A 25343-nucleotide genomic window follows, 5' to 3' on the forward strand; every position below is an offset into this window, starting at 1 on the left:
GTGAGTACTGTAATGAGATTCTCACATAACCACAGCTTGACTGCCCTCATTTTGCAAAACCCCTCTGCACTTCTGAATTCTGTAACTAGCACTTTGTATACAGTAGTCCAGTAGCAATGGGATGTGTTGCAAAAGGAAGGCTGTATAAAGTCAACCAGGGGAGAACCATGGCTATCTGGCCAAAAGGGTGGGAGATAAACTTCTGCCATAGGACTGGGGTATCTGTTCCAACCTCAGCTGGGGAATTACTTGATTGGGAAGCCCTAGAGGCAGAATATACAGGGCTTCCCACCTGCCTGAAAGTAATAGGAAAGGGAAGTCAGTGTGGTTTTGAATGAATGGACATGGACACAGTGTTAGAAGGTGTGTGTGTGTTAAGTCTGCATACAGTGTGATCTACAGACATGTATCTGAGTCTGGTAAGGAATGAGTACAGAGACAGAACAACTATGTAGAAGACCTGGGTCACCTTTCAGGAGCACCAGATTCATTACCTCCAATGGCCTTGTTCAATGACATCCATGTGTTGAGCGTAGACACCCACAAAGGGTGGATAGCTCTCTAAGGGCAGTAGATCCATGATCACCTTAGGTTCAGGGGTCAAACTATAGATGACAGGTGTGTTTAATTTAGCTTTTATTTTAGAGTAAAAACCACCCTAGGGCAATTTTGGAATACGCTTCCCATTTAGATCAAAGGCCTGTAGTAGCAACTGATGAATTTGTCATATTCAGTTTCTTATGTTTCTGGTCTTAATTAAGTTCAGTTACCAACATTTCTGTATCAGTTTCTTTCTTTCTTTCTTTCTCACCCAAAATTGGCAGCATTTTAGTCACATTTCCTCTCAATATACACATTTTTGTGAGCTATTTCCCTTAATTAAATACACCTTTGGTCGTGTTCTCAAATGGATGCTTTCTTCTCATACTTTCCCTAATATACACAAGTTATGCCCCTGTTTTGGCCATCCCCTAATAACAGCCCTGGTATTGTGACCACAGCTACTTGCAGACTTGGGCAAACCCTGAAGCAGGCTTCCAGAGATCTGAAATAGATCATCCATATGATCCTTCAAAGTCACATTGAGTAAAGCATCTCAAGCTCTGATCATGGCAGTGACCTGTTCTATACAATCTTGCTTCCTTGTTCTCTCTGACATTTAAAGTAATTAGTCTCTGTCTTCCCTCAAAATGACCGTCCCCTTTCTGTAGAAATGGGATTTTTCTTAGGTTCAAAGAAAGCTGAGCATCTAGAGGAAGCTGCACCATTGGGACAACTAGCTGACTGTCAGATGAAGTCACAACACGTCTGGGACATCTGGAAATGCAGTGAAAACCAACTGCATTTCACAAACCCAGGTAAATAGATTTGGTTCACTTTTATCTTATGCCATTGGCTGTCTGGTGTTTTCTGTTAGACAGGTTAGGTTTGTCAAGATTGTGGTACTGCTTGGATAAATGCATATGGAACCGCCACACATTTGGCCTAGCTAGCTTCATCTTAACTATTCTGATAGGCAAGTCCCAGATCTTCTGCATGCAAAGCATGTGGTCTCTTTGCAGGAGGCCCAGAAATGCCACTACAGGTGACTGTTGCTCCACTCTTTCTGTGACCTCTGTCCTTGTTCTTATGAGAAACAGGATGGCTGTGTACTATCTCTAGGATCAGAGGCAACATTAAATATCACTTACTGAGGAACAAAAGCGGAAGAAGGCTATGGACTTCATTCAGGGCCTGATCAAGTAATTTTAGTACCTGAGGCAAACCACAAAATGGTACCCGCTTCCCTGCAAGGGAAGAAGGGATGAATGAAGATCTGCATTGGGAATAAGGCGGGGAGTGAATATCTATATTGGAAGCAAGGAGGTGACTGAAAATATACATTAGGAACTAGGAGGGGAATCAGATCAACCTCACCTGATGGTTGTACTGAGAATCAAAGGCTGCCATGGGGGCAAGGTGGAAGGGTCCACTCTGAATCATGCTGGATAGGTGCAGAGCCATTTCATCCCTAGGGGTGGGAGGAGACCAGCACCGCCTCCTATTTGCCAAGAGACCACTGTGGTGGACACTGTTGGAATTCCATTCCACCTTTTGCTGCAGACATGGGATTGTTGCGTGTCACATGTCTGTTTACATTCCAGTGCAGATTTCTGGCGTAAGCGGAACTTCCGCTCTGTATAGCTGTTGTTTTTGGCTCTATTTCTGAGAAGACAGCAAGGAGAGACGACATGTTTCTTAGCCCTGATTTATGTTTAATAAATGTGTAGCTTAGTATGTATCTACAGCCTCAAGCCTCTTCTGCTGTGTAGTATACACTGCTGAGTAAAGTGTGCTCAAGTCTGTAAGCTTGAGTCACTGATGTACATCGGAGCAGAGGTTGAGGAAATCTTCGCAGCGGCAAGGCCCGAGTTGCCGACAGACACATCGGGGTAGGCTGCTGAGGAAGAGGCAGATCCAGCCTCCAAGGAGCACACCGGAGCCTTCACATCAGCGGGCGATGCATTCCTTGGAGGTCGAATCTGCTGTCCCTGTGGATCCTTCGGTCATCCCATCTTGCTGTCTGGGTGGGTTGGCTCATGATCTGATCGTGGACACCCTGTAAGCATCTGGTTGCTCACTGTGGTTGAGAAATAAGATTCTGGACCAGATGAGCTTCTGGTCTGATGCAGAAGAGCTGTTTTTGTTTATAGGAAGAGGCTGCTAAAAATCTGTATGCTCTAAATGTCCCTATATACTGGGATTGGAGTGTCATTCTTCCAGTCTAGTCCCTATCGTTGCCTTTTGGGAATGCCTATTTAAGATTGTTTTAGTGAGCTGCCATTCTTCAGTCCCCAACTTCAAAAGGCTGCCAAAAATTTCTTGACTTGGGAGCAGAGCTGGCCCATTATGGCCAATGGAGACAATTGTCTCAGATGGCAGGGAATGAATTTAGTGAGGCTTAAATCTGACATGCACTCCACGGCTTTTTATGCGATGACAGAGGTCCTCCTAGTGGCTTAGTGCAGGTACTGCTTTCATAGCTTTGAATTTATATTCTGCATATATTTATATTAAAGTCATAGAATCAGAGAACAGTAGAGTTCGAAGGGATCCCAAGGGTCATCTAAGGTCCTTCAGTGCAGGAATTCTGCCCCTGGGTGGGCTTGAACCACCAACCATCTGGATAACAGAGAGACACAGTGACCTGTTGCGCCACAGGAGGGCACAGTCCATGTAGAGCAAATCACTTGAAAAAGTAAGTCTACCTAGCCACTGGCAGAGGAAGAGGAGTGTGGCAGGAGTGCACTGCCCCCGGTAGCACAATCCTGGTGGGGTGCCATAGCGGCTGTTACCCCCACCTGCGCTGGGCGCCATGCCCCCGCAGGCGGCATGCCACGCCTCTGCGGGCGGTGTGCCATGCCCCCAGGACGTGTGCCAGCCCTGCCCCCGCCTGCTCTCCGTCCCCCCAGTGCTGGAGCATGAAGCTCCACCACTGTACCTAGCCCCTGAATATACTGTTGTGGCCTGGTGGTGGTTTTGTGGACTTGTTGACAACAGTGGTTGAGAAGCTCATGCAGGGTGTCAGCATGGGCAGCAAGTCTGCTGGCATCAGTGGCAGCAGAATGAGTGGCTTGAGCAAGCCAGCATGTCCAGCACTGTGTATCTTCCTCTCATGGCTTGTTATGCTCCTCCTTTAATTCCACCGCCAGAGGCTGTCGCTTGCAAAGGCAGGGAAGACCATGGCTAGGTGTGGAATGTACTGCTATGGCAGCAGTTTCCATTTCTGTTGTTGGCACTGCACTTGCATGCACAGAAACACACACTCTCTCTCTCTCTTCCAGGTAGCAGGAATTTGAAGCATGTGCAAGTACATTTAAAAATTCTTATGCATTAATAAATATTCACCTACAGCCATCAGAGGGCAGTAAAGAATAAAGAAAACTAGTCTACTCCCTGTTGCTTATTTTTTTTTTTTTTTAAATTAAGTGCTAGAGAGGTGTGGTTTTTGCCCTTGAAGAGATTTGATTGGCCTGAAAAAGGGATACATCTTATAGGCTGAAAGGATATTTATTATAGCCTGAAACAACAGCTGGTTCAGTTTACTTTAAAAGCTGACTGCTTTGCCTACTGGAAAGGTAGCTGAGAGTTGTTCAGGTCTTTTTCTCGAGTTGATTTTTGCCTTTTAAGGTGAGTCTATGGAACTTCTTTGGTCTGTAAAGGTTTTGTTGTTGAAGAAGGAGACTGATGTGTGTTTCATCTGTGTTTACTGGCATCAGTGTGCGAAGTAGATTCAAGTCTCTTCCTTTAAAGCAGAAAGCTCATTTAATGGCGGCTTGTTTCAGTGTGGTTCCTCCTTGAAATCTTCCCACAAAAATTACAGAGGAATGTGAAGAGGACAAATTGCCTTTTATTAAAATTGACTGTACAAGGTTTGTAAAGCTGCTGCTTTAACTGACGTGGTTCAAAAAAGTAAACGACTAGGCTACTATTTCAATGGATCAGGAATACCAAGTACTATTGATGGTACCAAATGATGTTGTCTTGTGGCTCCTTGTTTTGATTCCCTCCCAGGTGGAGATAGCAAAGTGAGGTTGAGGGGAAAGATATTTTTCAAAGTCCTGCCCAAATTTTTGGATCATGAGTTGGGATTAGACCTCTTTAAACTAAGAGGCTTTTGAGTTGCTGTTAGTTAACTTTCTCCTTAAAATTTTTATAGCAATCAAGATGAGCTGCTTCACTTTCTTGAAGGTCATGATGGTCTTATTTAACCTGGCCATTGTGGTAAGTATTAACCCTTTTCTCCCTATGAACGAGGTAGCTGGTCTTGTAAAAGTATAACTTGGTGAGGCAAACCCTATAAGATGCCTAGTTTTTCTTTATAGGTAACTCTACTAAACAGGTAGTTTACCTACTTTATAGGTAAACTCTACTAAAGGCTTTCTAGGTAACTCTACTAAAGCCCCCAGTCTGTATGTTTAAAGATCTTGAGAGATAAAGGCAATATACATACCATACATTTGAAGCACATTCAACCCCCCCCCAAAAAAAAAAGAATCCTGGGAACTGTGGTTGGTTAAGGGTGTTGGGAATTACACCTCTGTGAGGAGTAAACCCCTGATTTATTTATTTATTGCAGGGGCAGAAATGTGGTTTAAACATATGGTGTGTACACTGCCGAAATATAGCATAGGCAGCAATCCTAAGGACACATACTTTTAAAAGAAAATAGGTTTAGCACTGTACTGCATGCTGATCCCCAAATAATAATAATAAAAAATAATAATAATAATAATTTATTATTTGTACCGCGCCCATCTGGCTGGGTTTCCCCAGCCACTCTGGGCGGCTTCCATAAAAACCAGAAATACACTAAAATATCACAGATTAAAAACTTCCCTGAACAGGGCTGCCTTAAGATGTCTTCTGAATGTCGCTTTGACATCTGATGGGAGGGCGTTCCACAGGGCGGGTGCCACTACCGAGAAGGCCCTCTGCCTGGTTCCCTGTAGCTTTGCTTCTCGTAATGAGGGAACCGCCAGAAGGCCCTCGGCGCTGGACCTCAGCGTCCGGGCAGAACGATGGGGGTGGAGACGCTCCTTCAGGTATACTGGGCCGAGGCCGTTTAGGGCTTTAAAGGTCAACACCAGCACTTTGAATTGTACTCGGAAACGTACTGGGAGCCAATGTAGGTCTTTCAAGACCGGTGTTATGTGGTCTCGGCGGCCGCCCCCACTCACCAGTCTAGCTGCCGCATTCTGGATTAGTTGTAGTTTCCGAGTCACCAAACAGAAGGACTGGTAACATTATTAGCTTAGACAAATCTTACTTTAAAAATATTAGGTTTTCTCTTTGGCAGCGTGCTTCCCGTATATAATTTGTTAACAAGATGCACGTCATTGTTGTAACAATTCTAGTGATCAGAACAATGGTCTTTACCTGCTGAACCCTGATGCTACTGAAGAGTTTTAACTTCAAATACTGTGCCTGAGACATACCATAAGTACACCCTGTGAATAGTCTTAGGGCACAACCAGATAAAGCTGGAGATCAGTGATACCAAACAGCTACCTTTATGTGTTTCCCCTACAGGCCAAATAACTGTGTGCCAGGAGAGGGAGGCTCATTTGGGGGAAACTGCAAGGGTAAAAACTATTTTAAAATACAGCGTTCCCAGTTGGATTTGCTCCTTCTTAGTTATGGTGAATTTATTTAACATCTATGTAAAAAAAAAAAAAAAAAAAGCCATGAGAGATCCAATTGTGAATCTCACCTAGGTGTGCCTTTTATCTCAGGATAAACATCTCTAGAGTCTGTATCACATGACCTGCTGGCCTTTTCTGATTCTGTGCTGGACCTGGTTTACTGTGCCTTTCAGTGTCCTGCACAGCACATTCAAGGAATCCAGAATCTGCCCACCTACACAAGTTACAGCTGTTTTGGCTCACAGATAAACCTTGTACTGAACAGCATGGAACGGTTGCCTAATGCTTGTGGGGAACGTCCTCTGACTTTGGCTGCCTCTTCAGCTGCCACACCCATGGGGCAAACACATGCAGCACCGTGATATTCAGTTGTGGTTTATGATCCCAGATGACGGGTGTGCCTTCATGCAATGGCAGGCCAAGCCCACAAAATGGCAATGGGTAGCTTGAACACTATCATGACGCAAGCCAAAGTGCTCATTAAAATGTATTCTCAAGCCTCCTTCCTTGTCTCTGGACAGGCTGAGTGGGTTTTATGGTTTCTGTGGGTGTCGTGTTGGTTTCATGTTTGCCCTGTTAATAGGGTTTCTACAAGCTGTGCAGCTGCCCTCCTACACACTCCACTGGTGCCTCAATGGCAACACTCTCAAGGAAGTCTCTGATGCTGGCTCAAGCTGATTCCTTTGGAATACTCTTTGTCTTTTTTCATCTACCTGCAAACCCACAGGAATAGCTTCCAAGTGGCTCCCTAAATGCACTGGGGCTCTAACTGAAGTGAGTTCTTGTGAGGTGATCTGCATTATGTTGAGTGCCCTATGTAGGCTGGAGGGGATCTAGGGCTTTAGAAATCTGTATGTATGTTCAGAGCAATAGTTCCACGGGGTGTTGCAACATTCTGTAATAAGTTTGCGGTTGGACTAAATAGGTTTTCGGCTATTTTGTTCTAGCTATAAGATTGGATTCTGCAGAAAGAGAGACTGTTGATGGCCAAACTAGTCCTTTTGTTGGGTAAATAGCTTAGCCAGGTCTGTTAAGTATCTACTTTGTTAGTAAGTTTGGGCCAAACTGTTGCCATAGAAACTAGCTGGAGACAGCTCTGGAAGTTGAGTTGGAGAACTGTCTGTCTTCCCACCTCAACCAACTGGAAGTGATGATCTCAGGGTCTGGGTGGGTGGTGAGAGAGAACAATCCAGCAGTCATGGGACTAGTATCCTGTTCTCTGTGTAGAGTCCAAAGCCCTGGACCCTTTCCCCTCTAAAACTTAATGGGGGAGAAAGATCTGTTGGTGTGTTAATTCTGTGAACCTTACCTTTTATTATTAGCTAGTATGTAAGTGTAAGCGGATGGCGCTGTGGGTTAAACCACAGAGCCTAGGACTTGCCGATCAGAAGGTCAGCAGTTTGAATCCCCATGACAGGGTGAGCTCCTGTTGCTCAGTCCCTGCTCCTGCCAGCCTAGCAGTTCGAAAGCACGTCAAAGTGCAAGTAGATAAATAGGTACCGCTCCGGCGGGAAGGTAAACGGCGTTTCCATGTGCTGCTCTGGTTCGCCAGAAGTGGCTTAGTCATGCTGGCTACATGACCTGGAAGCTGTATGCCGGCTCCCTCAGCCAGTAAAGCGAGATGAGCACCACAACCCTAGAGTCGTCCGTGCCTGGACCTAATGGTCAGGGGTCCCTTTACCTTTACCTTCACACCTTCATACCTTTCACACCTTCATACCTTTCACACCACAGATAACACCATTAGCTCCCAGTGACCTTTATTCCAAAAGAACCAAATCTGAGGGCTTGCATTTAACTAATTTGTACTTGGAGTTGACCCCACTGAAATTAATGGCCATGCCTAACTTAGGTCTATTAATTTCCATGGGTTTGCTATAAATAAAAGTTAGTTGAATACAACCCAAATCATCTCAAATGTTTCGTCCTAAATCAGCTCCAATTTTAAATGAACTCCTTTGGGTTTCCCAAAGGAAGATTGTTTACTGCCCTGAGATCTGCAGAAGAAGGGCAATATACAAATTTAATAAATAATATAAATAACAGTAAAATAATACACAGGGCAGGCCAGTTGGTAAGTGCTGACAAATGCTGGGTTTATAAGCAGGAATATTAAAATATAATGAATACAATAGTAGACTATGGGGGTATATCTTCAGTGCTTTCTTACTACGTTTGTAGGGTAGTGCAGAAGAAGAGATTGGGCTATGGGCATCTAAGAAGATCTGTTTATAACCCTGGGGGGCTGCTGTCTACATGGGGAAACGTCATGTGTTGCATCTCTGCACATCCTCATGAAGACTACAGACATTGTCTCTATTGCTTCATTGATAGTTCGTGCCAGCTATGCCTTCCTGGCATCCATTTGTATGGTAATCATATGTGGTAGTGTATATGCCACTTCTCTTATCTGTATAGGGAAGATGTCTTCACATGAGAGAAGTGGTCTTTAATTCCTGCCCTCAGGATCCAAAATGGGCTTCTTCAACAGACTCTGGCAAGGGTACAGATTTCTTGGAATGGAGCAACTTCCTCTTTAAAGGGAAGATTCATAAAGGGGGTTTGCTGATGCAGAGTCTTGAAAGCAGAGGAAACAATATCCTTTGCTGCTCTTATCTTTACCAAGCTTCTTGGTAAAGAATTACGTGGGAGAGGTTGACAATAGGGATTTGGTAGATTCAAGCAGTGAGGTTGCATGCTCAGTGACTATGAATGGCATTTCCCCCTTTGCATGATCATGTGGTTTCTGAGCAGAACCCTTGTACATATAAGCATGGAGGGCTCTTTCCACGTGATCAGGAACCCTGCCACCTGTTGCTTCCTGATGATGTGGACAGAGTCCTCTGTGTATATATACACACAGCTGTATATATACAAGGGCTTCTGATGGTATGGGGTTGGGTTCATGTGTAAAGTAAGACCTGCTCTAGTAAAGTGCAGGTGTGGAGAATCTCAGGCACCATGGAGGGGGGCAAATACAGCCCTATAAGCCTTCTGGCCCTCAGGTGACACACTTTACTGGCCCTGCTTTGTATCCTCCTTGAGTGTTTTTGCCTGGCTGAAATGTGTCCTTGAATTCTGATAATGCATTTTGCTTGCCTGGATGGAGACGAATGGGTGTGTGTAGAAACTAGCCCTCTGTGCACTAGCGGAGGAAGAGGTGTGTGGGGGGGAGCGCACCGCCCCCGGCAGCGAAATCCCAGTGGGGTGCCATCGTGGCTGTTTCCCCCACCCGCGCTGGGTGGCACGCCACTACGGGCCGCACACCATGCCCCCAGGATGCATGCCACACCCTTACGGGCAGTGCACCCCGCCCCCAGGATGCACGTCAGTCCCGCCCCGCCTGCTCTCCACCACCCCCTGGTGCTGGAGCATGAAGATCCGCCACTGCCTCTGTGCAAGGGTGAATTTTGCATTCATTGCCCTGCTCATTTTTGCCTCTGGCCTTGCCCCATCATTGCCCCACTGCCATAGCTGATCTTTGGCTCTTTCACCTTTGCCAAAGGACAAAGGTGGAACGCTGATGTCTTGACTCTTCCTCCACTTCATTAACAAGGTCTTACCTGGAATCTGCACTTCAGCGTGTTCTGAATCAGTGCCTGCCCTGCCCTTTTATTTGAGGGCAAATAAAACTGGCAGCTCTGCCCAAGGATAATTGCTTTGAATGGCTTGGGACCATTTCTGCATGGTGCCAAACGCATACTTCACTTTTTTAAATAAACAAAGGACTGAGACCAAGTTCTTGGGAGCGGGTTTTTGATACGACTTGCCTAGAGAGGGAATCAGGAAGTGGACAAAGACTCTTGTTTTGTTGGGACTCTTCAACCTCTTGGCTTGCTGTAATTCAAGAGACCTTGGAACGTTTGCAAATAATTCGCAAACCACTAATGATTAGGTAGAAGAGGGAGTTTTGGCAAAGCACACCTTGCCATACAGGTGTAAGAAGCTGCACCTGCAGAAACATCATCCACACAACTCTTAGAAGTCCTGTCTGGTTTTGACACCCTTGTTCTAAACTTAGAATTAACCTGTCTCTCCTTAGCCAAGAGGAGAAGGCTGTGCTTCTTCAGCCCCTAACAGTCCTATACATGTCTAGTCAGAAGTGACTCCTGCTCAGTTCAGTGGGGTTTACTCCCAATTAAATAGGATTGTGACCTAATAGCATTGCCCTTCCAGTTGCTTATTTCAATATTCTATTCCTGACATAGGAGCCAACTAAAACTATTTGTTGTGTGAAAAAGGGTAGATTCCTAGCTGTTACAGATATGATAGATGAGATTAAAACACAAAAGTGGTGCTTGTTGAACCTCTATTCAACAAGGTGTGTGTGACTTGTCTTTCCCACTAAGGTCCCGGTCCCTTCAGAACACCTGCACCAGTCTTTATTTGATGGTTGGTTTATTAAGGGATATCTATACTGCCCTTCCCCCAAAATGGTCACAGTGCATTTTACAAAATAAAAAAGGCAATACAAAACACAGGTATATACCTACCGAGAGTACTGCATAAATAATGTGGACAAAACCAAGGATATGTTGTTGTTTTTTGTATCTCTCTCTGCTGCTTCTCCCTCCCCCAAAAGCAGTTTATTTGTTTGAACTCTAGAAACCAGTGAACAATGAGTTCCTACACACGTTATCCCTCTGTACTTCACAAGATAGAAGTGATATGGGAGAATTATGATTAGGATGTTCCATTAAAAAAAAAAAAGCAAATAAGCTGTCTTAACCCACAAATCATATTGGGATTGTGGTAGGGAGTAAGTTTTGCCTGTGCCACTTCTCCCAGTTTGCTATCTACTCCACAGGGGAAAACATATAGACAGCCCACCCTCCACTCCCAAGATCACAGTCCTAAACTGATCCAGGGCCTCTGTATTGGCAGTTTAATTCTTTTAAGGATATTCTGGTTACATGTCCCTAGCATAGCCTTAAGTTATGAAATAGAGATTAACAACATTCTGGTACAATATGAAACAATAGCCAAAATTCATGCAAACTTGATTTGTGGAGTCTTGACCCCCTGCATCTTCATGACTAGACATTCTTGTTGATGAGAACCAAGAAAAATTAGGAAATGCCCTGGAATTAATAGTTACTACTGATAGTCCCAATTGTTTCCCTAAGCACTCTTAACGTTGGGGTGGCTCTTTGTTTTATTAATAAAATGAATAGGAGAAGGCTTGCACTCTTGCTAACCTTATGATGGCTGGCAGGCAGAAGCCTACATTTCCTAATGTCTTGTGAGAAGTTTCATTCTTTTTTAAAAGAAAAAGCTTCATAGGAAAGCTGTTGTTGTATAGAATCTTTTATACGACTAATAATACGTAGTTGTAAAGGTTGTCTCCACTAACCTGTCTGGTTCAGGTACAGCAAACCTGCACACGTTGTGCCTTGCCAAGTTAAACACAGCCCTTCAGCTATGTAGGATGACCTGTGAAGGTCTCATGAATCTCATTTTCTGTTGCCTGTCTGGGACTGCAAAAATGGGGTGGAGGGGAAGGTGTCTAGTGCTTCAACTTGACAGACTACATACAATATGTAGCCTAGTGAGCTGCTTGCAGCTAGGTGGGTGCCATCTGTTGCATAGGCTTAAAGTGTCATAATTATGGGTCACTGTGTGTGTTTCCAGTACCTACATTTTGTAATAACTCTATTTTCTTTCTTTCCTAGATTGGCGGAGGAGCACTCCTGGGCATTGGGATCTGGGTCAGTGTTGACAGTAGCAACTTTGTCAGCACATTTGGCCCTTTGTCCTCCAGTGTCCTGCAGTTTGTGAATGTGGGCTACCTTCTCATTGCCATTGGAGCCGTCCTGTTTTTGTTGGGCTTCCTAGGATGCTGTGGCGCTCAGAAGGAGAGCAAGTGCCTCCTCATCACGGTAAAATGCAGACATTAAGCAATTTCCATCTCTTGCCTGCTGCAGATGTGTACAGTTGTGTTGCTTTTAGGAAAAGTGCTTGTTGATAAACTTGAGCACTGAAGACATTGGGGAAAGCTGTCCTCTTATAGCAGGGTTGGCTAATATGTGGCCCTCCAGATGATGTTGGCGTCTCAGCTTCCATCAGCCCCAGGCAGCATAGCCAAGGGCCAGGAAAGATGGGAGTTGTAGTCAACAACCAATCTGGAAAGTGCTAGGTTGGCTACCCCTGGGTCAGACAACCTGTCTGAATGCTTGACTCAGGAAGGAAGGGATCCTAAGTCATCAAATCTTTTACCCATAGAGATAATAGTGGTACTTGGAGTTCCATCATGTTTCTTGATCCCAGTTTCCTTCCTCTTCTTGCTAAGAGAAAACAGACATGTGAATATTAAGCCTTCTCATCGGATGAGGAAGTTGTGGCTATATATGTGTTCTAGAGTGATCTGAGAAAAGTCAGAACTGCTGCACTGAGGTGAAAATGTCTTTCAGTATGCTGAAAGATCTAGGAAGCCAGGCTGTGATTTGAAGAAGTGCTTGCATCTCTTTCTTGTGGGAGATCTAAGTCTGTGTCTCATCATGCTACATAAGGAAGTCCAGAGCAGTGGAAAATCCCCACTAGAACATTGTGTTGATAGTCCCTCTTTGTGCCATTTGCAAATTCTTGAAGACTTGTAGCTAGGTATCCTTGGAAAGGTAAGATAGCTGTATAGCACACTTGTCCAAGTGATCCAAACATCCCTTTCCTTTTTCTTGTATTTGACACTTTATGGAGTGAACAATCTGACCCTATGCTCTCTCTCCCCTCCTAGTTCTTCTCAATTGTCCTGATCATCTTCATAATAGAAGTTGCTGCTGCAGTGGTGGCCCTGGTCTACACTTCTCTTGTAAGTAACATGGAGTAGAGGGATGAGTATGGAACAAGTGGCTTAGTCTTGAAGTAGCTGTCCTAGCCTGTAGATGTTTCAGCTTCCGGCTGCTTCAGTGCCTTTGTAAGTCTCAAAACACTCCCTCTTTGAGTGATAGGCTTTCAGCATTGGGGGGAAAACAAAACAAAACAAAACAAAACAAAACAAAACAAAACAAAACAAAACAAAACAAAACAAAACAAAACAAAACAAAACAAAACAAAACACACATCTTATTTCCTAGCCTCTGCTGAAATAATGCTTTGCTATTATTTATTTATTCACAATTACATTTAGAACCCCGCCTTTCCTCCAAGTAGCTCAGGGTTGCAGACATAGTCCTTTCCCTCCCCACTTTACCCTCACAACAATCCTATGAGGTAGGTTAGGCTGAGAGACCATGACTGGCCCAGAGTCTCCTGCTGAGCTTCATGGTGGAGTGGGTACAGTATTTTAACCCTGGTCTCCCAAGCCCTTGAACAACACTCCAACCACTGTATCACATGGCTCTTTTAGGGGAAGGTGTGCAGTTGAGAAATGCTACAAAGAGTACTTCAAGCCAAAGTTTCTTGAAAGTAGCAAAATCCCTACATCAGTGTTTTTGACATTTACATATCTTAATGGTTCTTGTATGTTGCATTTGGGAACATTAAATACCTTCATTCAATGAATTGGTTTTAATTTACTTAATGGTTTGGAACTTCTAGGTTGGGGTGGTACACAAATCTCCAAATAAAGGCATATGCGGCAATACAAAGAGACTTTCCTATTTATTTATTGAGAAATTAAAATTTATACCAGGATGACCTATGAGAAGAGATGGCTGCTCCTAGTTTGGACCTTCATCTGTCTAGAAACAAACTGGGTACGATGGGGCAACAACCATGTTTGTTTTGTTTAAATTCATTTAAACTTTCGATTATTTTGCTGATACACACAGAATCATGGGTCCGGCTAATTTGCAAGAGCTTCAGGGAGATCCTAATTGTTAACATCAAAAGGGAATTAAGGGTGAAGGAAACCTGAAACCTTCTCTTCCCCCCTCCTGCAAGGGTTCTTTAACTTAAATGTAAATAAGAGTCAAAGACCAGCTTTGTTTGTCACGGTTTAATATTTGCACTTCAACCTCCCATTTTCAGAATGATCTGTTTTCAGTTCCTGCTTTTCCTAGCAATATATCATGTTGTTGCTGTGTGTATCCCTGATAAAAAAAATGAGTTGTTATCCACAGGTAGCATAGCCTGAATTCCTTGCTGGGTTGCTGGGAATTGTAACTCTGTGAGGGGTGAACTATAGTTCCTAGAATTATTTGAGGAGGAACAATGTGCTTCCAATGTGCTTTAAAATTATAGGATGTATGCAGCCTAAAAGTAACTGAACAGCTATGTTTGCTCATGTATAAAATGGAAGGTGACTGGGCCAAACTTTAATATCTTTTTTTAATCTTGTGAACCCCCCTGAGATCTTTGGATGAAGGGCAGTGTATAACAACAACAACTACTACTACTTCTACTACTACTAAATAATATAATGAGGGGAACTTCAGGCAGTTTTACCAAAAGCGAACCTGCCTATTCTAAAGGTGAATTGGGTGAGAGTATGGGGGGGGGGGATAAGGCAGGGAAGATCTGGGGCCCTTCTTACCCCACAGCCCCATATCATAAAAAGAATGGGGCAGACAGATAAAAAAATATATTAAAGTTTGGCCTTTAAGGCATAGGGTTTAGACCAGATTGGCTTTTAAGGATTAGGGGTTAATAGGGTTGCCATGTGTCCTCTCTTTCCAGGACATGCCCTCCTTTTTAGGGGTAAAATTTCTGTCCGGGTGGATTTTTTAAATTTGCTAAAATGTCTCTGGCTATACTTTCTGGATGAGATATAGACATAACAGTGGCTGAAGACTTGCTTTCCTCTTCTCTTCTCCTGTCCCCCCTCAGCAATATATTGCAGCTTCTATGGCCTACATATAGTAAGGGTATATAAAGTGAGAGTCGTCATAGCATCCTCTTTTTTTGCTCTTCAAAATATGGCAACCCTAAATGTATACAACCCTAAATATACAAAAGCTCCAAAAATGTTGCTCTTTAGGAAAGGAATTCAGGTTACCATTCCCAACAGATCTTGTTCGGGATGTGCACTGCCTGCAGTTTGGGCTTTGTGTTTACCAGTGTGTTCTGACATGTTGTTGTCCATTATCTCCCACCTCCTTCCAGGCAGAGACTATACTTCAAGGAACAGTGACACAGTTATTGAAAAAAGAGTATGGGAAGTCCCCCGACCTCACTACAGTTTGGAACAAAACAATGGAAGATGTAAGTTGGTCCACAGAACAGCTTGGGACTATGAAGAATCGTTAAAGTGGCAGTGATGATTGATTGTCCTTGGTATTCTGCTTGACTTAGATGGAAACCCAAGTGCGTTCCAGGGTTGTTTTTATAGTATCCTGCACGATACCAAAGGGGACAATGGCATTCTTATTCTTGGACTCAGCCTGTCTTTTAAAACTACTGGGTGTGGCTTTTATTTGCAAATGATGAAGTGGGTACAAAGAGAGCATTTAGAGAAGAGCAGTAAGAGTTTACAAGGGGTTTTAATACATGTCGGAAGCTGGAGAACCAATTTTGAAGGTGAATAGTAATTTCAGTTCCTGAATGTTCAGGATAGAACTGCCCACCAAGACAGCTGAGTTTATCATTGCAGTGGAGCCGGCCTTATTGGAGAATACATGGAGAATAGGGAGATACTGTATATACATAATAACTATTGGGAGCAAGCTGGGGTGTCTGATCCTGAAGGCTTAGTTGCCTAGAAGAAAGTTTGAGCCTAGGGTTGCTATGTTAGCTGAAAGGCCCATTCCACTGCCATGACACATAACAAGCAAGGGAAGAATCTTAGTGAACTCTAGGTCCTAATGCTTGGGCTGCTGTCCTAGTCAGATAGCTGCAAGGGCTGCCTGTCTTAATATGTTAGGGGAATGGGTAACCCTAGGAGGCAAGGCTGTTGGATTGCTGTTTGTTTTTTTAAGCTGCAAAGTTATTCAGTTATTCTCTTGGAATATTGAGTAAGTTTGTAAGTAATCCTACTGAAGTGGCTTAAAGGTAAAGGTACCCCTGCCCATACGGGCCAGTCGTGACCGACTCTAGGGTTGCGCGCTCATCTCGCTCAAGAGGCCGGGAGCCGGCGCCGTCCAAAGACACTTCCGGGTCACATGGCCAGCGTGACGAAGCTGCAACTGGTGAGCCAGCACCAGTGCCGCACACGAAAATGCCATTTACCTTCCCGCTATAAAGCGGTACCTATTTATCTACTTGCACTTAGGGGTGCTTTCGAACCAGTGGCGTAGCGTGGGGGGTGCAGGGGGGCCGGCCGCACCGGGCGCAACATCTGGGGTTAGGGCAAATCCACGGGTTAGGGGGCGCAAATCCACGGGTTAGGGGGCGCAAATTACTTGCCTTGCCCCGGGTGCTGACAACCCACGCTACGCCACTGTTTCGAACTGCTAGGTGGGCAGGAGCTGGGACCGAATGACAGGAGCTCACCCTGCCGCGGGGATTCAAACTGCCGACCTTACGATCAGCAAGTCCTAGGCACTGAGGTTTTACCCACAGCGCCACCCGCGTCCCACACTGAAGTGGCTTTGTTGTTGTTTAGTCATTTAGTCGTGTCCGACTCTTCGTGACCCCATGGACCAGAGAACGCCAGGCACTCCTGTCCTCCACTGCCCCCCGCAGCTTGGTCAGACTCATGCTGGTAACCTCGAAAACACTATCCAACCATCTCGTCCTCTGTCGCCCCCTTCTCCTTGTGCCCTCCATCTTTCCCAACATCAGGGTCTTCTCCAGGGAGTCTTCTCTTCTCATGAGGTGGCCAAAGTACTGGAGCCTCAGCTTCACAATCTGTCCTTCCAGTGAGCACTCAGGGCTGATTTCCTTCAGAATGGAGAGGTTTGATCTTCTTGCAGTCCATGGGACTCTCAAGAGTCTCCTCCAGCACCATAATTCAAAAGCATCAATTCTTCGGCGATCAGCCTTCTTTATGGTCCAGCTCTCACTTCCATACATCACTACTGGGAAAACCATAGCTTTAACTATACGGACCTTTGTTGGCAAGGTGATGTCTCTACTTCTCAAGATGCTGTCTAGGCCTGTCATTGCCCTTCTCCCAAGAAGCAGGCGTCTTTTAATTTCGTGGCTGCTGTCACCATCTGCAGTGATCATGGAGCCCAAGAAAGTAAAATCTCTCACTGCCTCCATTTCTTCCCCTTCCCCTTGTGCGATAGTTGGAGCATTCTTTGGCACTGCCCTTCTTTGGGATTGGGATGTAGACTGATCTTCTCCAATCTTCTGGCCACTGCTGAGTTTTCCAAACTTGCTGGCATATTGAGTGTAGCACCTTAACAGCATCATCTTTTAAAATTTTAAATAGTTCAGCTGGAATACCATCACTTCCACTGGCCTTGTTATTTGCAGTGCTTTCTAAGGCCCATTTGACTTCACTCTCCAGGATGTCTGGCTCAAGGTCAGCAACCACACTACCTGGGGTATATGAGACATCCGTTTCTTTCTGGTATAATTCCTCTGTGTATTCTTGCCACCTCTTCTTGATGTCTTCTGCTTCTGTTAGGTCCTTTCCACTTTTGTCCTTTATTATGGAAATCTTTGTACGAAATGTTCCTTTCATATCTCCAATTTTCTTGAACAGATCTCTGGTTCTTCCCATTCTATTGCTTTCCTCTATTTCTTTGCATTGCTTGTTTAAGAAGGTCTTCTTGTCTCTCCTTGCTATTCTTTGGAAATCTGCATTCAATTTCCTGTATGTTTCACGATCTCCCTTGCATTTTGCTTGCCTTCTCTCCCCCGCTATTTGTAAGGCCTCATTGGACAGCCACTTTGCTTTCTTGCATTTCCTTTTCATTGGGATGGTTTTTGTTGCTGCCTCCTGTATAATGTTACGAGCCTCCATCCATAGTTCTTCAGGCACTCTGTCCACCAAATCTAAATCCTTAAACCTGTTCCTCACTTCCACTGTGTATTCATAAGGGATTTGACTTAGATTGTATCTTACCGGCCCAGTGGTTTTTCCTACTTTCTTCAGTTTAAGCTTGAATTTTGCTATAAGAAGCTGATGATCTGAGCCACAGTCAGCTCCAGGTCTTGTTTTTGCTGACTGTATAGAGCTTCTCCATCTTTGGCTGCAGAGAATATAATCAATCTGATTTCGATGCTGCCCATCTGGTGATGTCCATGTGTAGAGTCGTCTCTTGTGTTGTTGGAAAAGCGTGTTTGTGATGACCAGCTTGTTCTCTTGACAGAACTCTATTAGCCTTTGCCCTGCTTCATTTTGATCTCCAAGGCCAAACTTGCCAGTTGTTCCTTTTATCTCTTGACTCCCTACTTTAGCATTCCAATCCCCTATAATGAGAAGAACATCCTTCTTTGGTGTCACTTCTATAAGGTGTTGTAAGTCTTCATAGAATTGGTCAATTTCAGTTTCTTCAGCACCAGTAGTTGGTGCATAAACTTGGATTACTGTGATGTTAAAAGGTCTGCCTTGGATTCGTATCGAGATCATTCTATCATTTTTGAGATTGCATCCCAGTACAGCTTTTGCCACTCTTTTGTTGACTATGAGGGCCACTCCATTTCTTTTACGGGTTTCTTGCCCACAGTAGTAGATATGATGGTCATCCGAACTGAATTCACCCATTCCCGTCCATTTTAGTTCACTGATGCCCAGGATGTCAATATTTATTCTTGCCATCTCATTTTTGACCACCTCCAACTTACCCATGTTCATGGTTCTTACATTCCAGGTTCCTATGCAATATTTTTCTTTACAGCATTGGACTTTCCTTTCGCTGAAGTGGCTTAGAAAGGGTTAAATCATGTTTTCACATATGAAAACACGTGATTATTGTCTTAAGTTGTTGTTCTCAGGACCAGAGGAACTAAAGTGTTTTGTAGACAGCAATTGGGCAAATTTACCAGGCAGAAAGTCAGTGCCTGGGTTAGTGTTTAAATCTGGCAATTCCCTAGTTGGGTAAAACTCCAGAAAACAAGGGAGTGTAGCTAATTCTTCCACAGAGGCTGAATATAATGGCATATCAGATCTGTGTAATGAATTGGTATGTTACGTAAAAATTCTTACTGACATAGGAGTCAAGTGTATACTTCCAATACAGGTAGCAGAAGACAATCAAGCAACCGTTTCAATGGCAGAGTCTGATCAGTTTAAGGGTAGAACAAAACATGTGGACATAAAGTTCTGAAACGCAAGAGAAAGTGTGAAACAAAATTTGATACAGTTGCAATATTGCAGCTTTGCACAGTGGCAGTATCATAGCCAATGAGGTTAATCTGAGGTGCAATGATTGCTAATTGAAAAATAAATACGGTAAATAAATAAATATGCAATAATGTGAAAGCAAAATGGTTGTTGCTGATGCATTTACGAAATCTCTTACTTTTCAGAAACATGCTCAATTGGTTGAAATGTTGGGTCTTGTAGTGCATGATGTGTAAGCACTCTGTGTATGTACATTGTATTTACAGTTTCTAGAAAGAATGTGAGGGAGTGTTAGAGTAAGTGTGAGTCATTCGTTTCCAGTTCTTTGCAGATTCATGTCTCGGAGGGGTCATTGTTGTCTAAGTTACCACATAGTTCTTCTCTCCCAATGAGACACTGGGACAATTAGTTGATTACCAGTTGCCATTTAGGACTCTAGGATGTAAAGGCTATACTGTGGTGAGTTACCCCCATCCTTTCTCTCCCTCTCTCTTTACATTCTCCTCTTCAGTTGAAATGCTGTGGCCTAATGAATTACACAGACTTCACTGGTTCCTACTACTTTGAGAAAAACAACGAGTATCCACCATTCTGCTGTGGAAGTGTGCCTCGTTGCACTGAAGCCGACGCCCAGGCAAAAAATAGGACAGTAAGAAAACAAATAAGTGCTGTTGTTTTTCTCGCTGCATTTTGATGTGAAGGACGGTGAATAGGTGGGGAATAACCTTTGCTGACTCTTGTGTGTTGAGGGAAGATGCTGGGTATTTATGAAGCCTCTGTCTTGGGGAAGTGCATCTTGCCATGAGGGTAACAGTTCATCTTCCAACAAGCTGTCAATCTCACTGCTGAGAAGCATTCTACACAAAACTTTTGGTGAATTCCAGCTGAACTAGAATTTGCTGGCAGATTTGGGGGACTTCCCAGAGTCTCTGGGGATGAGATTTCTGGGGAACCACAACAAATTTTAAGTGGGTCTGTTGCATTTCCCCTCACCACCTTTGATGGTTGGTAGAGGACTGTACTGCTGCCCCCAATATGTGTATTAAAATGTGTGTTTTGTTTTTAAATGGTGGGGTGTAAACATTTTGAAATATATAATGATGGGTGGGTGTCCTTTGGCCTTGCTCCTGGGTGTCGTCTATGACGACTGGCCATCTGGTGCTACTACAGTCTAAAGTTGTTGCTGACTCTGGCTAGCACCTGGAAACCTCTGCAGCTTTGCATGTAGGTAATACTTTTCTCCCTCTTTGCTTCCCGTGGCCTTGGTCAGTGAGTTTTGCCAAATGATTGAACCCACCCTCCCCCCAAAAATCAGTCTTCTTGGAGCATCTGGGTAATTTCCCTATGAAATTCCTCTAAGGGGAACTATTACTCATTTCTGATTTGTGTCACTTGCTTGATCATGTCAAACGGCGTTGCAGTGGATTTGACTTACTTTTTATACTATTTTCTTTTTCAAAAAATTCCTAGGGCTGCTTCCCTCAGTTGCTGTCCGAAATACGCAAGAATGCTGGTGTAGTAGGTGGAGTTGCAGCTGGGATCTGTGCATTGGAGGTAGGTTGACTGAACGGATTTGTGCTGCTGCTGCCACCATTCAACTGTTGTGACCTGGTGGTCACGAAAGAGGATGCTCTTTGTACTGAAGCATTTGCCCCCAATGATGAGATGTAACAGTAGATGTTATTGCTGGTTGTGGTTCCTAGTCATGTACCCGGTGACCACTTGATGATCAAAAGGTTACCACCATCATAATCCTGGCACCTTTTCTTGCTTGCATGCCACAGGATATTTGAAGCTTAGGCCTAAAGAGCCACCCGTGGCTATTCATTCCAGAACATGAAATGGCAAACAACCCATTTCACACTGGGCAGCATGTTACTACTTCACAGTTAGATATATAGTGATGTGAATAGTCCTGTAAGTTGCAAGAGGAGAAAGGAATAAGCAGTGCTAGAGTAGGGAGGAACATGTCTGCTGTTGAATTCTTAAAGACTTGATCCCTTACTCCAGCTCCCACACCAGGAACCTCTTCCAGGTGACTGTCATATTGCACAACAGATGTGCAAGTGCTACTGTATTGTGTGTTGAGGAGCCTGGCATTGTCCTTGCTGGGCAGACTTCCTTGGCATGCTGTTGGCTGCTTTTGGCCCAGGGGTGGGAGGAAAACCCAAGAATTTTGGAGGAAGATATTGCTTTCTCATATGGTGGAAACTGGTTGTTAATGTGTGGGCAGGAAGGGTAGCTCCTCTCATCCTGAATTGGACGGTTCTCTGATCTTAAATTGCAGGCTAGAAATTTGATCAAATCTTCTCTCTTTTTAAGGCTGTGCCAGGTCTTTGTTTACAGTGTTATCCTGCTTCCTCTTCGATGTAATAAGGAGCACAAGGAGCTGCCTTCACTTTCTTTAATTCTACAATGCCTGTGTAAATCACTTGGATGGGATGTGTAGAAACTCAAGCTTTTTCTCCTCTTTCCAGGTTGCAGCAATGGCTGTAGCGATGTACCTTTATTGCCGCCTGGATGAGAAATGACTGGGATAGAAGGCTAGGAGGATCGCCCCGGCAGGGGGCAAGAGAACGGCACGCATAGCAACCTTTCCTTAACCTGTGTCCACATCAATCAAACATTTCTCGGGCCAGTGGCATGCCGTGTGATTAATTCTTTGACTCTACCGAGCTGGAATCTTCTGTAATAGCACAAGCAGCTTTTATATTGAAAGCTGGTAATAACTGAATCAAAGACTGGGGGTGGGGTGGGGAGAAAAACCAGCAGTGTTTTTGCCTTCTAAATATGGTCTCTGCCACAGTAGAGTTGAGGGGGCTTTCTGCTGGCTTTGATACCTGCCATCCTGAAATACTCTCTAGGAGAGTAAATGGCCCAGAATGCTGCTGGTGGCTTTCAAAGGCTCCGGTTGCATTCATTTGCAAATAATAAGACTCCCATCTCCATGGAGTATAAATGGGAATCAACATGGTCTTTATTCCACAACACAAAATACCAGTACAACACAGGAGACTAGCGAAGACCCATAAGCTGCTATAAATGGCTGGGAAAAAGGTGCGTGGCTATGGAGAATGGTGATATGATACAGTGCTTTTTTTCTATGGGGACAGAGGGGGACACATACCCCTAAACATTTTGCTTTGCCCTGACTGACCAACAGATAAATTGACATGCCAGCTGTCTCTGCAGTAGCAGTGCGGACTGGAGCTCCATCATTCTTCCTGCCAGTGCCCAGGGGCGGCCGCAGTGGAGGCGATGGCTCTGCTCCTCCTCCTCCTCTTGCCGGGTTAGAGCCAGCCTGCAAGCGCTCGCCCCTCCTCGCTGAAGCCGATCCCACGTCGCCGGGGGCCTTCCAGTCCTCTCAGTGCCAGCGCTGCCTCAAGTCCCTTGTCTGGGGGTTGTTGGGAGGAAGGGGGTGAGTAGGAGGGGTAGCAGCCAAAACAAGAGTACCCCTAAACATTTTTTTAGAAAAAAAGCACTGGATGCTTCAATCCCTCTCCGCAGGTTGGTGCATATGGGGAGTTGCCTGCCTTTTTCCTATTCCTCACCCCACCCCACTCCATGCTGACATGATCAGTGTGACTTACCAAAACCTGTATGGGTGTCTGGTTGAGCTGGCTCTACCTGAAGGGAGCCCCCCCCCCCCCCCAGAACTTAGCTCTGTTGTATATTGACTTAGCCCTTTATTTTTGTACACTTTGTGGATACAATTTAATTTATAATCTACCTACAAAATCAGTTTGTTTTGCATGTTTGACTATTGCAATAAAATCTACTATTTAATTATATATCGTGGTCATGGATGCTTTGCAGCACATTAGAGAATGAAAAAAAATATTCGGAACATCTGTAGAAACACAGCATTTCTCTCCATTGAAGACCTTTTTAGAAGGGGGAAATGGGGAGGGAGAGGATCTTGGTTTAAGGCCCTGCAGTTGATCTATTACTCCTGGTGCTTAAGAGCAGTCCAGCTGGTGGAAGGAAAGCAACTTTGAATAAACATCACTGGAAACAAAAAGTCAGCCTTGGACAGGATCGTAACAGATAACTGAGGATGCCAAGTGAACTCAGGATTGATTTTAAAAGGTTTTATGATCTCGGGTAGCCAAAAATGGGATGTTCATTTCTCTTTTCATTCAGATTACTTTCCATTTGATGATTTTGTTCTTAGCATTACTCTTTTCTTTCTCTAGTGCACTAACATTCAAAAGTGACACACTGGAGAATAAGATGGGTTCTTGGGACAGCTTCATAAGTAGTGCCATGGCTTACTATTGTGTCCTGTGTGTGGATCTTTTCAACATGAAATACTTGGCACAACAGAAATGGAACTTTGTGCTTATATTTAGGAGGTGTAAGGTACCCCTTGCATTGTAATAACACTGAGGACTTCATTTGCTTACGATTGCTGCTGGGGCAGGAAAGATCTCCGCTGAGGCAGGTGAGTCAGACCCTGCCAGTCATTGCACCTGAGTTATACCCATCTGCAGTGCTGTGCAGATGCCAATGAGTTTCACCCACTTGAAGGTACCACATTGACATGAGAACCTGGGGAAACTCCTTGTCTGATAAACATGGAATGCAATGCTATCGTATATGTGTAATGAAAACAAATATTTTAAAAATCATTCTTGGAAATGCACTGGAATGCTGATGGTGAAGTCTTGGACTTGGACCAAAGAGGCTCAGGTTCAATTAAAAATAACTCCAATTGGTCTGAAGTGCTGCGATAGCATTTGCTGCTTCGCACTGTGGTGTGGGACTTGAACTTCAGATGAAACCTGAATCCGGGTGATTGTAAAAGTGTTGCCCCAAAGTGCCTCTGCTCTGGCACAACCTTTTTTTGATCGCCAGGCACCTTCCTGGAAGGTGCTTTGGTGATCGTAAAAGGGTTGTGTCAAAGCACCTCCAAGATGCTGTGTCTGCTGCTGTGGAAGTGGCAGCAGGCCAAGGGGCAGTGCAGGGGGCGAAAGAGGTGCTGGTAAGGTGTACTGGCACATACCGCCTCAAAAAAAAAAAAAAAAAAAAGCACTGGGCGTGAATATGGATTGTTGTAAGTCGTATCCAGGAGAAGATGGTATTGTGTAAGGAAGCAAAGCTGCTGTGGTAAGTGGGTGAACATGAGACTGTGTCTCTGAAACTTTGATTATGATTGTGGAATGTCAAAAGGTGCTCCCAAGCTCATCACATTTATTTTCTGGCTGCCTGTTAAATTCTATGTTGAAATGCTTACTCCACTCGCAACTTCATGTGAAAAGTTCTACTTTAATCAAGAAAACTATTTTCACAAGAAGCAGAGTCAGGTCATCCCAGCAGAGTTCTATGGAAGGGTGTGTATTTCTGCATGCTCTTTCTCAATGGCTCAGCAGCACAAACATTAATCAATAGCAGCAGTTGCCTTTGGGTGAGGCCTGAAACCAGATCAGTCTCCCCTGATAATTCACAGGAAGTAATTGGCACTCGTGTGTGTGTGTGTGTGTGTGTGTGTGTTTTGGTTCCTTATATGTTTAATATGTTATAGATATTTTTTAACAAGCATGGCTAGAAGAAATATACTTTCACTCTCCCCTCCTCACTCCCTAAACATGGGGTGCCTGTTTAACTGGGGTGCATGCAAGGTTCTGTGGATCAGGGCCAATATGTTTGCAACATCAGGTCGTTTCTATCTGGCATGGCCCTGCTCCCCTCTTGCACATTGGTTCTATTTATAAATATATATTTTGTGTGTAAAAAAAGAAGTGGGGAGAATATTATGACATAGAATTATTCCTCAGAAACACAGCTGCTTTGAGTGTGCAGGGACTGAACCTCCTGACCTTCCTTGAGGAGGCAAAAGGGAAAGGGTTTTTCTTTTAATATTGTTACATGACACCGCCATCTCTCTGGCTGTGCAAGATACTGGGGTCCCAGGTGCGCTAAACCCAGGGTCTGTGTTTGCTTTTGGAAAAAAGAGGCACAGCAGAGTCTGTGGTGCCTTTATGATACATGGATTATTTACACATATATGCAACCTGTGTCTAGATGGGGAGAGAGGAAAGCATTCA

General features: G+C 44.3%; 1 protein-coding gene across 2 annotated transcripts; it reads left to right on the forward strand.

The window, feature by feature from the left end:
* Positions 1-1211: 1211 nt before the first annotated feature.
* TSPAN1 (tetraspanin 1) lies at positions 1212-23087 on the forward strand. Of its 2 annotated transcripts, none has more exons than XM_079980520.1 (8): positions 1212-1358; positions 4700-4764; positions 11858-12064; positions 12916-12990; positions 15225-15323; positions 19808-19945; positions 20767-20850; positions 21774-23087. In XM_079980520.1, exons 1-8 carry the CDS (start codon positions 1214-1216, stop codon positions 21825-21827), a joined length of 867 nt encoding a protein of 288 aa, XP_079836646.1. In that variant the 5' UTR covers positions 1212-1213; the 3' UTR covers positions 21828-23087. The 2 variants fall into 2 exon arrangements, with proteins under 2 accessions (XP_079836646.1, XP_079836647.1); XM_079980521.1 differs by lacking the exon at positions 1212-1358 and adding an exon at positions 4022-4170.
* Positions 23088-25343: the final 2256 nt, after the last annotated feature.

This window comes from Podarcis cretensis, assembly GCF_951804945.1.
Source record: "Podarcis cretensis genome assembly, chromosome: 6".
NCBI lineage: Eukaryota > Metazoa > Chordata > Lepidosauria > Squamata > Lacertidae > Podarcis > Podarcis cretensis.

Excerpts from the sequence above, each read along its gene's own strand:
- TSPAN1 (XM_079980520.1), top strand. The coding sequence starts at position 1,214 with ATGGGATTTTTCTTAGGTTCAAAGAAAGCTGAGCATCTAGAGGAAGCT. Across the intron at positions 12,991-15,224 it reads CCCTGGTCTACACTTCTCTT|GCAGAGACTATACTTCAAGG; the intron begins GTAAGTAACATG and ends ACCTCCTTCCAG. Across the intron at positions 15,324-19,807 it reads GGAACAAAACAATGGAAGAT|TTGAAATGCTGTGGCCTAAT; the intron begins GTAAGTTGGTCC and ends TCTCCTCTTCAG.